The sequence below is a fragment of the Atta colombica genome, unplaced genomic scaffold (genome assembly GCF_001594045.1).
Source record: "Atta colombica isolate Treedump-2 unplaced genomic scaffold, Acol1.0 scaffold198, whole genome shotgun sequence".
In the NCBI taxonomy this organism is placed as follows: Eukaryota; Metazoa; Arthropoda; class Insecta; order Hymenoptera; family Formicidae; genus Atta; species Atta colombica.
The window spans coordinates 810839-826383 of record NW_017259291.1 but is presented as its reverse complement, the minus strand read 5'-3'; the positions used below and the strand labels follow the sequence as shown (position 1 = coordinate 826383).

The following is a 15545-nucleotide window of genomic DNA, read 5'->3' as shown; positions in this document are numbered from 1 at the left end:
TAAAGACAATTATTATTACTAATTATTACTAATTATTATTACTAATTTATTAAATGCATAATGTCAAATTAAACTTAATTTAAATTATTTTTAATCATTTCTACAGATTGCCACTGCTATTACTTAATGTGTCATTAATTTATTAAAATAAAGGAGTTAAACAATTAAACTCTAAGAAAATGTATTAAATTTTAATTGAAGTTCACTTATTATTTATTAAGAGTATACATTAATATGAACATTGTTTATTTTAAAATAAAAATAATAGAAATAAATTGATTTATTTTGACATACATGAAGTTAAAACAACACAAAATGTTATTTAACTTAAGAAATTGGATTGTTGTTACTCCTTTAATAACTAACAGTGCAATAAAAATGGAGCTTCTCTAATCATAGTTCTCTTATCATGCAATTACAGTTATAAATACCAAACACTTTTCTTTTAGTATAGATAGAAATGATATCATTGCGATTAAAACAAATCAAATATTGAATTACGAATAGAAATTGATACGAGAAATTGATTGATATTAGAAATTGATACTAGAAATTGAATAGTGGAAATTAATAGATACATTAGAAATTAATAGATAGAGTAGAAATTGAATAGTGATAGATTTAATGATAGAAATGGCTTTTCAATCATCCAGATGTAGATATAATCAGCGTCATGAATTTTCCTTATAACTGTCACGATGAAAATTCATGTAATGATGTGAGCTTGCGCTCAATATCCATATTCGATTACTGTGATTTTCGTATCGAATGTTAATTATTTTCGTTAATCTTAATAATAAAATGTGGATAGTAGTGGCTTTCTATAGTACGTCCGCCTGGAATGACTGCTCTGCGAAGAGTTCGCAACATAGAACAGCGCGGTCGAGAACTATTAATGGAATCGGGAAAACTACCGTTGTAGAGCCAACATTCATATGCTCGTTCTTTATCAAGCTGCGAACGAGACTGCATAATTTCAACGTTAAAATGAGATCCACTTACGCTTCAATAAAGATAGATAACGTGCAGAAAGCGACATGTCCTGAAGCGCAATTCTGTGTGTCTGTGTGTATCAATAGTGAGAGCGAGTATATTGTAACATTCGAATAGCAGCAATGTATTGATTCAGCAAGAATTTCATCAAAAAATCATACGCCATTAGTTTATCTTAATCACGCTTGTTTCCACCAATACGATATATACTATTATTTAGCTATCAAAGGAATAATATAGGGGAGTCCGGGGCTCGTTAGTATAAGAAACAAATGGGTATTGCGTTCTGTTTATGTATTTATGATAAAGGAAACAATGGAAAAATTACCGTAAAATGTTTCTTTTATTGTACAATATAGATACTTTTTCCTTTAAGTTTCATTCAAACAAGTATTACAATAGAAAAAGAAAAAAGTCTGATTCGAGTGGACAAATAAATTTTTTAGTATTTCATAATTTCATTCATTAATCCTTCGGTTTGTGAAAACAAATCTAAGCGATGTATTATTAGTTAAAAGAAAAGTGTTTATTAGTATACAATGCATTATTTGAGTAACATTGATAATTTGTTATAATAAAATGATTTGTTATAATAAAATCGCACGTGTGCAGGAATGGAGTGTATTGGCTCGTAAAAAAAGGTTAGATTAGGTTAATTCGCTGAATTGAACGTGTGAACATTTAATTATAATTTAACTCTGACAAAACGCTTTATATTTAATATTTCTATATTAAAATGAGGTAGAATTAAAATATATTTTATACTTATTTTTCTATGACAACATTTTGCTATTTGTTCATTACAAAATAACTTTGAAAGATATAATTTTTACTAAAAAGTACATATCTACTATCTAGTATCTAATTTTTATTACTTTTTTATTATATTTTTTATATTATTATACTTTAATATAGAGTTTATCATAAAAGTATTTAATTTATACTGTGATATAATTTATCTCACATTTCGGGGCAAATTAAATGCAGTATTTCCATATTTTATTGCAAAGAAACAGTGTAATCATTACTACAAAATCATTACTAATGTAAAAATGTAGAGAAAGATTCTCTCTATCATATTGATATAGTTTAATAATAGAGAAAAGATTATGAGAGACCGAGTTTATTTTGGGTAAATGCTAAAAATTGATGAGCAGAATTTAAAAAAATAATAGTTTTCATTTTGAAGGAAATTTAATAAGCTTTAATATAACATTATGTGAAATTTAAATTAAAATTTAATTAAATATTTCCAAATTTTATTTTTTTTAATAAATTAAAGAAATATAAAAAATGAGCAAATCGCAAAGTCAAAAAATTGTGTTCCTAACATGAGATGCCCCGAAAAATCGAATAAAACGCAAAGTGCATCAATATTGCAATTAAAAAATTTTATAATGTTTCTGAAATACAAACATAGCCAATGCGCGCGCAAAATGAATAGGTGATGCATTGTATATATAGAACTCATCTTCAGGTAATTGAAACCAAGCATCGCAGAAATAAACACTCAATATTCGTTCTAATTATCTTTTTTTATTATTATACAATAACATTTCATACTTCAGCAACCATTTTCACTATGACTGTCATTAGAAGCATAGGCTATTTCATATTAGTAAAAATACCCTGGATATCTCATATTACAATTTCCACGCATTACGGTTTTACGATCATCAAATCTAACGTCTGTAATTAAGCAATTTAACATATCCCGTATTTTTCTATTAGTACGATCTTACTCTATCATTACATGAAGAATTTATTTACTTATTAAATAATAAACAAGATTTAAAGGTTTCTCAACGAAACTTGAAGACATCCAAATTTTAAAATATTTTTTTGCAACGACTACAAGCATAATCTTTCTACTAAATAATTTTCAATCCAAGAACAATAAATTCATGGTGGAACCAATAGCGTTTATTAGTTTAGCGGAAACGCAGCTAATATTAGGCGGCTTTCCTATCTCATAATAGGAGGCTTTCCTCTAATAATTAATTGTTTAAAAAATCGAATGCTGAAAATTGTGTCCTAATCCCTTGAATAATATTTTTAATCTTTAAATAATATTTTTATAACTTCCATCTGTGTCAAAATGTAAATCAATCTGTTTCTGTAATTAGTTTCAAAGTAAACATCATTCATATTATAACGCTTAATAAATAATAAATTTAAAAATTTAAGTAAAAAATATTTTTTCTTGAATTCAACTATTCAAGTCCATTATTTTAATCAAATTAACGACATGTTGGAAGCAGTGACCTATAAAAATGATTAAAAATAACTCAAATGAGTATAATCTAACATAAATTATAAATTTAATAATGTAGATTAACTTCTCGGTTCAACTTACTTTTCATCCTTTCTAAGAATCAAAAAAAGATAAACAGAATAAGTTAGATTGAGATTAAAGTACCTACACTGGTAGAAACGGGCATTAAATTAACTAATAGAAGTATCGATTGGAAGATATTCAATTGGTATAACATGCTGCAGAATTATATGAATTATATGAATAGAATTGCATGAATTAAGTTACACTGTCAAATATCAAATAAGCTTAATATAATTCTTTGAGTTAATTATATAATATATTTTATTACTTTTAATTTCCATATCAAAATGTAAATGAATTCATTTCTGTAGTTAATTTCATCAAGCAAGCAACGTCCATATTAACGACACTAACACTCTTTACGGATTTTAATCAGCTTCTTCAATATAATAAATCTACATCAAAAATAAATTATGCGTTTGAGCGTTTTATTGAATGGTCTGGTATATACCTATTATTTTTTAATATATAAAAAGATTCCGCACTAATTATATGGAAAAATGAATCCCGATGAAATCAGTTAGTTTTCATGTATAATCAAATATACATATATCAAATATATTGGATTGTCCGGAAAATTCATGCCGACTAAAATTAAATTAAAATTTTCTGCGTTTCAATTTTCTTTCAATATCGGCACAAACTTTCCGGACAACCCAATACATATAATAGAAAAGGAGCTAAGAGCAACAACGGGTTATTGGTTGCTATCATTTAATTCTTATTATATAAAATTACATTAAAAAACGAATGTTTCGACCATCAACTAGATCTTTTTTAATGTTAAATAAATAATTCTAATGACAAGTTGTTTCTAAAAAACGTTTAACGATAAAGACACATACTTAAATTATACTGATTGAAATTAATAGACGCGTCTTTTTCGTTAAACATTTTTTAGAAACAATTTGTCATTAGAATTATTTATTTAACATTGAAAATGACCTAGTTGATGATCAAAATGTCTGTTATTTTATGTAATTTTAAAAATTATTAAATGATAGCAACCAATAATCTGCTGTTGCTCTTAGTCCTTTTTCTATTATATATTTGATTTTAATTGAGCATCTTTACGAATTTTATTTCACGTATAATGTTAGCTTAAATTATAATATCCAACGAATAAAAGATTTCAGACATAAGGCTCAATATACGCATATAATGGATAATTTTTAAATTATGCACTGAGAAAAATGTTTGATTGAAGATAAAACATAAAACTGAGTTCCAATTTTCCATATAATTAGTGCGGAGTTCTTTCATACATTAAAAAATACTATTTACAAGACTCATTCAACAAAACACTTGACACGACATAATTTATTTTGTATTATGTGAACCAAATTTAATATACTTTCTTAAGTCATATAAAAATTCTTAAATCATATAAAACAAGGCGAACACTGGGACTAAATGCGAGACTAAATACATACATACATAATGCATTATATCTTGGTGTTTTATTATGTATGTATGTATTTAGTCTCGCATTAAGAATTTTTTATACTTAACATTTGGAAGAATTGATTCTTATTTGTCCTTTTTTATCGTTGTATTGTTCTTAAGTTAAATTATTCAATGTCATTATTTTAAATAAATTAACGGCAAGTTGAATAGGAGCAGTAACAACTTATAGAAATTAAAAATAAAACTCAAATTGGATGTAATTTAACATTTAACATTATGAATTTAACAATGTATGACATGATTCTGAACAATGCTCTTATATTTTTTTCGGATCATCGTCAGATAGAACGTAAAAGATTTATCACACAACATTATAACGGATTAAAAAAACGCATTTAATAAAGAACGTATTTAAAGAGAAAACATTTTGAGCAACGTTCACCAAGCATGAAAAACTTTTTCTCTCTAATTTTTCTCTGACGCCGATACTTGAAGACGCCGCGCTGCCTCGACCTAACATTAAATATTGTATATATTTCATGGGATACGACCAGCATATACGTACGTTCCTATAACTCTCTTAACCGTAGTACAACAGAGTCAGCTCTCCTAGGGCGAATGCCGAACGGAATCCTCGGGCGTGTTGGAACATCGGCTAAAGTAGGTCATCGCGGCGGAGCGGAGAACGCGGTATCTCCGATGTACATCGTCAATCGCTCGTTTACAACCATTCCCGAAGCGACTGTACGCTTTATGCACCAAAGTGTACCGTGTGCGCGGCCAACGTGCCCGGTTGTATTTACGTATGTGGTAAACCGTCGCGGAATATCGTCGTTGTAATGTTGCGCGGGTTGCACGTGACTGAGTAAACTAATTCGACCAATTCGTCCTGCATCTATAGTTCGCCCTCCCTTCCTTCTGTCAACTTTCGGCGGAAATATCTCGGTAAAAGCGTCGCGAGAGAGATCTCCGTATTGTATTCCGAATCTCTCGCGATTCGAGCGAGTTTGTATCCGCAGACTCTTCAATAAAATTGGAGCTGATGACATTTTCTCTCGACAAAAAGTCAGAAATACATCATTTCTGTTAGCGAACGGTACATAAAAGAAATGATGTTGTATCAATAGCATTAGTGTGCGTTTCAATCACTCTGTAGCTCAGAAATTGAAAATAATATTTATTTTGTTTGAACGGAAATTGTAAAGTTTATACAAAAATATTGGACTATTGGACACCAAGACTCACTTTTATTGGTCCTTTATACTCATTTATGTTAAAAATTATTATTGTTAATTCAATATTAGTGAACAAATAACATTTTATCAAAACATAGCGCTTTTGTTTCATTAATATTATCGTTGAATTAACAAGATTATTTTCAACATAAATGAGTGGAGGAGGCCGATGAAAGCAGGTCTTGCTGTCTAACAGTTGTACAAATTTTACAGTTCAAATAAACTAAATATCATTTTCAATTAGATTGCTATTTAATGCTGTTGATACAACATTGTTTTCCATGTACTCAAGGCACGTGGTGCAATTTTATACGCATGCTTTCGCTGGCCTAGTAATTATGTCGCTTGCCTAGCAAAAGTCTAAACGTACTTGAATTGTACAATATCTAATACACTGTCCATTACCTCCAGCACTTGATGAAAATATGATCTCCAGCGAAAACTGGTACTATTTCTTTTTTTTTTTTTACTTTTCTACCAACTAAATGCTTTAGGTAATCCACTGCATCTTGCGAAATCACAACGAACGCCGTATCGGACTACAGTTAATGGACAAAATGAGACAGGAACTGGTTAATCAAACAGCAAACAACCGCGCCCGTGCGTCTCATTATGCGGCAGGTTTTCCATGCATCCGCTTGCACGCGCAATGTGCATACGACGTAAATATTACAGGATACTGCGAGCTATCGATAAACGAGAGAGATAAAAAAACCGCCTCATGATTTGCTCTTTCTCTTTGTGCGCACCAACAGGAAATAAATTAATTAATCTTATCTGGTCTAACTCGGTGTCGACCGTTTTTCAGCTCTTTTCCAAATGACATTAGAAGAGAATTAATTTCCCTCCCCCCTCCCTCCTTTTTTGTGAAAAATTATACAAATCGCGCGATTTCGTTTCAATTTGAAACAAGACAGCGCGTCGATATAAACAGAAACACGATCGTGAATATATCTAACCATTAAGTTCATTCTATTGTAAGAGTAGTTGTATATAAGTTGTAAGTGGTCGTAAAAATTAACCAATCACAATCAAATATTCTTCTCACGTCTATTTTATAATCTTTGCGTAAGCGTAATTGTAAATGGTTGTAAGAATTGACTAATCACAGACGAACACGAAAAAAATATTCAACTATGATTAGTCAATTCTTATAAATATTTACAATTACACTACATACACTTATAACTACACTCACGCTATTATAGAATGAGCTTCATATTCAGCTGTGATTGACGAATTCTTACAATCACTTACAGCTTATGCAATTGTAGAATAAACATCACGAACGAATCGTCCGCTGTTTTACGTTATATTTTCGTTTCAGTCGCTAACTCAGAAATTTTTAGACGGTTTGTGTCCGACAGATATTGATTCTATGCGCCATCGCTGCATACTCTGTCGATGTTCCACTTCGATATAAATACCGATTACCGATGGCCATTAAAAGACTTTATCAAGTAAATTTCGTATCACCGTTTTCCTCCTTATGCAGTAAATCAATGATATAATTATTAATGTGACGTTGCGTAAAAGATATCGTACTCATCTTTAACTCATTTTAATTCGGGAAAGATAATAAATATATTTCTTTTTATTGTAATTATATACAGGGTAGGTATTTAAAGTATTTATTTACTTGTACTTGTATTTAAAATGTTACAAGCTACTATCCTGCATGTATGCGTATCGAAATAAAAAATAAAATAAAAAAAATATATTCAGATTAAAGTATGATTTCAAAGGAAACAAATAATAACATTAATTTTTTAAATCGATTTTTTTAAAGTCACATGGAGACTTCCACTTTTTTAAATGAAATGATATGATATTTTTTAACATAATATGATTCCTCTAATTATATTCCAAACACAAATATTAGAAATATCGAGAATTAATATAATAGTTATAGCAGTAGATATAATAATTTACATTATGCTTTATTCTGGCACTTTTGATATTTAATATAAAGTATCTCGTAAACTATTAATTTTTTTATAAATATATATACCTTTAATACCTTTATACACAGAATAATGAGATGAATCAAACGGTGTAAAAAAAACATATAGTTGCTTTTCAAAAATAATGTATAGTTACATAGCTTTACTGAGAAGTGTTGTATATTTGTAACTGTAATTGTAGTGAAATAATTATAGTTAGGAGTTCCATTTTTATGATTATTACTGCTGTAATGTTAGTAATAAATAATTATATACATATATATATATATATATATATAAAAGTTCTTTCAAACAAAAAAAAAGTATACTATAAATTATGATAATTTAAAATATTAATTATATTACAGTAAAATATCATATAAATAGTAAATAAATTAAAATTTTTTTATTCAATAAATTCAATCAATTCATATTTATAGTGAATGTAGCCATTTTCCTAAATTCCTTATTATTTATATTCCTTATTATTTCCTTATTATTTATATAGTCATAATAACTAAAAAATCGTTAAGAAAAAATTCCAAACTTTCAAGCAGTGTTATTCATGACATTATTATTAATAATAATACAACTAATTATTTGTATAATTAAAACAATTATAAATATATAACTATCCCAAAATAACTATAAATTATAGTTCAATTAAAAAATATATTAATTGCAACAATTTTTTTCTCTCAGTGTTGTCACACATTAATCTTTCTCGTAAAAGCCATAGTTGTAGAAATTCACTATACGTAGCATTAAAGTTAGATAGCATTTATATGCAATAGCATTTATAGATTATACAAAGCTATGAACCGTTCGGGGTTTATAGGATAGCAATCATGTTAATCATATCATAATATAATATAAATAAGATCTTCTTTTTAATATCGAAGCCTTATTTAGTTGAACAATCGAGCGAAATCGCAGAAATTTTTGCGAGCATGCACTTCAATGTAAAAGCACATTTTAAATGAAGCGGCAACCGTTCAAGGGCTCCGATACATTAGCAAGAAGTCAAGGTGAGCGCATTATGCAATTCTAAAGCGTAATTAAACTAAAGCGGAAAACGACGAGCGAGCACGATATTAACAATAAAATAATGATTCGATCCATCCGCTCGATAAACATAATGCGTTTCATCTTTCTTTGTGTTTTTTGAGCTTATTGGATTATTCTGCTGTAGATAATCTCGCTAAAGAAGTGGCGACTATGCGCGTTATGCAACTCTTTATGTTGATATGATAGGTAAGACAAATATCTTCGCTAGCTAAATATGTAAAGTCAATAAAACATATTCAGACAAACAAGTCTATTCCGACACATTTAAAGCGCGCATTATTCAAGGAACGCGTACAAATACATGCTATTACAGATATATACATCATAACTCAATCAGCATATATTTAGATATCGTCTGTGATCTATTAAAGTAATTTGTAACACCGATAGCGGTCCAATCCGTGTAATTGGCAATCCTGCGACATGTTACATAGTTACATCGTTCGAAGCAAATTACACATGTTAAGATGAATTTGCACTTTTATTGCCTTATCCATGAACATGGCGTTGTATGCGAAATCATATTTTTATCTCGCGACCCACACTGATTCTGTAACTCTTAATGATAGTATCATTGCGCAGATATATATAGTTTAAAAAATGTAAAAAAACTAACATTGTTATCTGTGACTAATAATGTCAATCAATATGATTTTTTGCAATTGTCTTCAATCTTCCATTTATTCATGAAAATAATATTACTCACTTTTTTTTCATCGATATATAACAAAATATATTTCCATCGTTAACAGATTACATCCTGAAATAACATTGAAATTTGACAGATTGCGAGCGATAAAAGACAGAGATACAGAGAAAAAGAGTCATCCATTTTTATCCTACATTCAGAAAAAAAACATAAATCTGTATTCATAGTTCGTTCTTTTTTATTTCAAAACCGCCTTAAGTAATATCTTAAGATGTTAATGCGACTCTGTGATTAATTTATAACATCTCAAGATTGTACTTAAAACAGTCTTAAAATAAATATGTATAAGAGTTGACTACAAATACCGAGCATAATGATGACAACTTATAAAGGCAACAGGTTTATATGTAGAATTAATGTATATATAATTAAATACACTATTTTAGAGTTGTAATAACTATAAAATAGTTTAATCAATTATGTACATTAATTCTACATATAAAACTTGTATAATTGTCAGTTGTCATCTTTACAATTGCCATCACTATACCTTTTTCTCTGAATGTATATGTAAAAATTAGAAATTAAACATTATTGTATTTGTATAAAAATTAATATTTTCTGGACGATGTATCGTTGTTCCATCGATAAAGTATAGACTCCTCAAGCAACTGCAATATTCTCTGACTACACTTGCTAAGTCCTAAGCGAGAAAACACGCCCGTAAGCTAATATGGCTCTTAATGAATCGCTTGCGCTGCACTTGGACACGATCAAGAAATTCCTGCCGAAAGCCTTTGTTCGCCATCGACATCCTGAACCGTGGTTCGCACGTTTACCGAATCCATTTTCAACGCTCGTGCGAGCGAATATCCGATATATAATTGGAATTTAATTCATGTTCAAGCGCCATAGCCCACTGAAGCGACACAATCGGAACTTGATAACTATCTCGCTAGCAATTAATGAAGTCGTAGAGAACTCATACTCACTGACTTGTGCGAATAAAGTGTGGTGAGTTATGTAATATGAAAAGTACCGTTCCGCAAGTTATATCAAATATATAAAATATGCATGTGTACTTCAAACAAATACAGATCACATCGTACATAATTATAACATATATCGAACAAGAATAATTAGATTCCCTTTAATCGCATTTAAGTTATCGATTCGATATGAAATGAGGATAAACGTTAGTCTATATTTTAATAAAGTAACTAATATCCTATATACTCTCACATAAATTCAGAGAATGTTCTATATTGATTCAGAGTAATTAAACGAACGAATTGATCATTATTATATCAATCAGCTTTATTATTAGCTCACTACACATATATATTAAATTCTGACTCCAGAATTCTATTATTTATGATTTATTCACGTATAACTTACAGACTACATTTAGCTAAAATATAGAGCAATGCTCATGCAGTTAAAGTTAAAATATTATTAGAGTTGAAGTAATTTCGTAAGCACACTAATAGTTGGAAATAATTAGCTGCAACACGATCTGTTTTAAAGTGGTATGAGAATAGTTAAAAAAAGTTTTTTCATTAGCACAAGCTAACATAAACTCTCCTTACATAAACCCTTCTTGTAATAAAAAAGAAGAGAATTTTTGTTCTTTTTTAAATATTCCGTATACTCTCTCTTTTTCTTACAAAAACCTAAACTAACTAAAACAAGCATAATCCGAGAATGATCATTCTTTTTATTTTTCACGCAAGTACACATAATAATTGTTCGATATCGTAATTCAACAGTCTGAAACTTTTATAATGCAATATCCAGTTAGTGTTTTGAAGGCTTTTCGATGGTATAAATTCTGTTTTTACTTTTTTATTTTCTTGCAATTAAAAGTAATATGACCAATGATATTAAATATAATTTCCATGGGAGCAACGCTCTTTATTTATTATGCGACTGGAAAATAACGCATGTAAACGAATTCACATACGCAGCGTTGCAACGTCGCCGAGGTTATTTGAAATACGATCTGATTTACATCGTTTCGGGGTAGTTCGATGATGCTAACTCGTCGGCGATGGCTGGACAAACGAAGCCATATGCAAGTGGTTAAAGAGAAAAAAAAAAAGATATAGCTGATGTGCGTTATGCAATTGCGATCGATCACGAGAGACAAAATAATCGGATAGTCGGTATTATTAGCATAGTATTAACACCAGAATGGCCGATCCGAGTGAATTGCCACGTAAGCTTCTTTTAATCAATTACAAGCCTTACAATTTGCAGACGTCGATCAATAGTGAATGCAAATCATGAGAGCGGATTTTATCATTGTTTAGTTCTCTACAGTCCTTTCTTTCTCTCACAATCCTTGATGAACGTTAAGAGACACGTTTTTTATTTGTCAATCAATTTATTTGCAAATTTAAGAACAAATTTTAATAGTACAAAAATTATAGTGATATATCTATGTAGATATAAAAATAGTAAATTTTTACTAATTATTTTTACTAATGTTAGAAAATAATCTACAAAATTCCTTTTTTTCTCTCCTAACGAATCCTTCTGCATAAATATTAAAAAGCATATTTTTTTATTTATCTACATGCAAATTTAATAGCAATTTTTTGCTACACTAAAAAAAAATATAGTCAATTTTAATAAATATTTATTGTATACTGCCAACTAAATATTTATTAAATATAAAGATGTATTTATTTGATACAAGAAATGTTAAATGATTGATTTAACAATCATTTTTTTTATTGAACAAATATTTACTTACTGTAAGTAAATGTTTAGTTGGCAGTATTGAACTAAATATTTATTAAAATTAACTATATTTTTTTCTCAGTGTACAGAAAATAATCTAGATTTTTTTCTTTTCCTCACAAAAAAATCTTTTTAGATTTTTAGATACTTAGATAGACGTTAAGAAGCTCGTTTGTTATTTTACATATTTAATTTAATAATAAATGTTAATAGTATGAAATTAGATTATATTAATGACATTAGCATTTTAATTATAAACATGATGCCATTATAATTTTTCTTATTTCGCGCATATTCTATGAATTTTCGGGATACGTAATGCAAATGGCATCGAATCCGATCGTGTTGAATATCACGTTTCTACAATTTGCTCGAGCAATCCAGACAGAGATTACCATGCGGAATGTTCCACCCGCAAGTATAGCCTATCTCGTCAGAGTAAGTCTCGTGGTCTGGTCTTAAAGCAAATGAAGTTATACTCGCGGATGCAGCTATGCCGTTTCAAAGGATTTATCTGAAATGCGATTTAATTTAAAGCGTTACGAATGAAGGTAGTAGTCGCGCGATTTCAACTTGTTTACCGATGCAATCGCGATTCGGCGATTCAAGAAACTTTCGTTCCTCAGACGACTCGCTTTCCTCCACGCAGAAAAGCGAAACTCATTAAGTGGTTATAGAATTTCATTCGACCTGTCAAAGTGAAACACAGTAAATTGACAGCTCCGTAAATCTGTTTCGTTCAACAATACGAAAGCACAAGTCATTCTCAAACAACACATTCCTAATACTTCGCATAATTATAAGCTTAATCATTCCATTTTATGATGACCGCATCTCGGTCATGATTAAAACAGAAAAATATACTCAAAGGAAAAAATGGTTGCAATTACTATAATTTAACTATAATTTATAATTAAACTTGGAAAGAAACTGTCCAATAATTCAGAAAAATATTTTAACTATTTAATATTTTAATATTTTCTAAATTATAATGTAAAAATATTGTAACATGAAGTATTATATATTCAGCATGGCTAAATTAAAATTTTAAAGTCAAACTTTTGAGACGCGTATAAATATTGATCTTTCGGAAATATTCATCGAGCATATGAAAATAATCGGATAACGAATTTTTATTTGTTTTTTCAATATGCTATCGTCTTATTCATTATATTCTTAAAAAAAAAAGAAAATAAATTATAAAATGTTTACAAATTGTCTAATTTTTGACAAATATCATTTAGAAATTTTATTCCGACAAAATAGTTGCGTTATATGGTGAGTCATCTTAACATAATTATTGTAAAATTATCAAGTCACTGACGCTTTTGTTTTCATAATTTATCTATTGGAATACTACTATTATAGCAGTAATAACTATAAAAATGGAGCTCTTAATATTTATAATAATTATTTTATCATGCAATATAGTCACAAGCACTTTTCTTTCAATGTACATTGAGAAAAAATATAATCAATTTTAATAAATAGTTAGATGAATATTGCCAACTAAATATTTATTAAATATAAAGACATTTATTTGATACAAAAAAAAAACATTAATTTAACAATCATTCTTTTTAATGAACAAATATTTATTTATGATATAAGTAAAGTGTTTAGTTGGCAGTATTGAATTAAATATTTATTAAAATTGACTTTTTTTTTCTCAGTGTAGGAAATCGGTTTAATAGACTGCTTCTAAGCTATATCTGAATACATTCGACCGAATTTCATTCAAACATACTCGAAACTTCTGTGAGATAATCTTCTATGAGTCCTATCTGCGAAACAGGTCTGCAACTTGCGCGTGTTATCCGGATAGACACGTCATTAACGAGCTGTATCTTCGTTACGATCGGCTTGAAAGCGTTTCTTAGGGACAGTTGAATACATCTCTTTCGTCAGCGGAGAATCAAGGAACTTTCTTTCGCGCCCGGAGCTATGCCAATCGATAACACGCTTTGCACGCATGTCCGGCAAACCGAGAAAATCGCAAGTACGAAACGGTTGCGCAAGTGTTTCCGGTTCTGAGAGATGTGCACGGACCTTGGCAGAGGTAAAAATGTATTGGATGCTCGCCACTCACGTATTTTAATTGCGTTCCGCCTTACATTGGCGAGTAATGAAACTTTCAAGCTTCTCACTCGTGATAAATTACAATGTTTAACAAGCAAGCCATGCGAAGAGAATTGATTATATTTTGTCAAACATAAAATTTATCAATTTATTTATGGACGTAAAGATAATCATTTTGATTATATAACTTATACTTTTCAATTAACTTTTATACACCTTAATTCCGGTATGATAATAATAATAATAGTAATAATAGTCCAAGGTGATACGCAAGAAACTATGAAATTGAGCGTGACATAAGTCGAAGGACGCCCATCGAGTAATGCATAATAAGGTTACTTCAATGTCACATAAAATTGCAGTGATAAAAATTATTATCGTTACACATTAAACTTATTGTCGTCGAATCGAATCGGATCGAATTGAATCCAACTTTTTGTCTATTCTCGTTTTTACCAATACAGATTTAACTTTAATTTCGGTTTAACTTACTCTTTATCTCTCTACTTAATTCTCAAAAACCTAGAAACTAGAATTAGAAAAAGATAAAGCGTAAGTTAAACTGAGATTAAAGATCAAATTTAATTTATATTGGAAATGGATATTGCTCTGTTTCGAAATACATGTGTGAAATTGGCCGTCGGTTAATCGAATATTAGCAAATTGAATTTTTAATTCAATCTTTACTTTGCATAACCAGTAAATTATCATATAATTACAAGAGAGATTATAATTGGTAAATGAAAGTAGACATAAACTTATCGCAACATTAAGATAATCAAACATAAACTTATCGCAAACATAACTATGCGGTACAAAATGGAATATAAAATAACATTCACATAATTGTTTGAACTTTTGAATAAAGTGTTTGAATGAAGTGTTATTCAAAAAAATTTTTTTAATTTAGTTTTATTAAAATAAAAGAATTTTAGTTCCATGTTGCACATTTCTTGTTTATATTTAATATAAAAACATGGTACTTACTGCCTCGTGGACCGTAGAACTTAACGGAGAATTCATTTAGTCCTCCTAGAATTGTCACCTCGTGTTTGCTTTCTATTCTGTTTGGAGTAAAAGAGTTAAGG

General features: G+C 29.1%; 1 protein-coding gene across 3 annotated transcripts in view; it reads right to left on the bottom strand.

Annotated features, from left to right (window-relative positions):
* Positions 1-15545, bottom strand: part of LOC108687057 (ubiquitin-conjugating enzyme E2 H) — a 55499-nt gene that overhangs the window by 12412 nt on the left and 27542 nt on the right. For all 3 annotated transcript variants that reach the window (XM_018192664.1, XM_018192665.1, XM_018192667.1), the window contains exon 3: positions 15445-15521. In XM_018192664.1, the coding sequence (XP_018048153.1) occupies positions 15445-15521 (77 nt within the window). The remainder of the gene's footprint in view (positions 1-15444; positions 15522-15545) is intronic.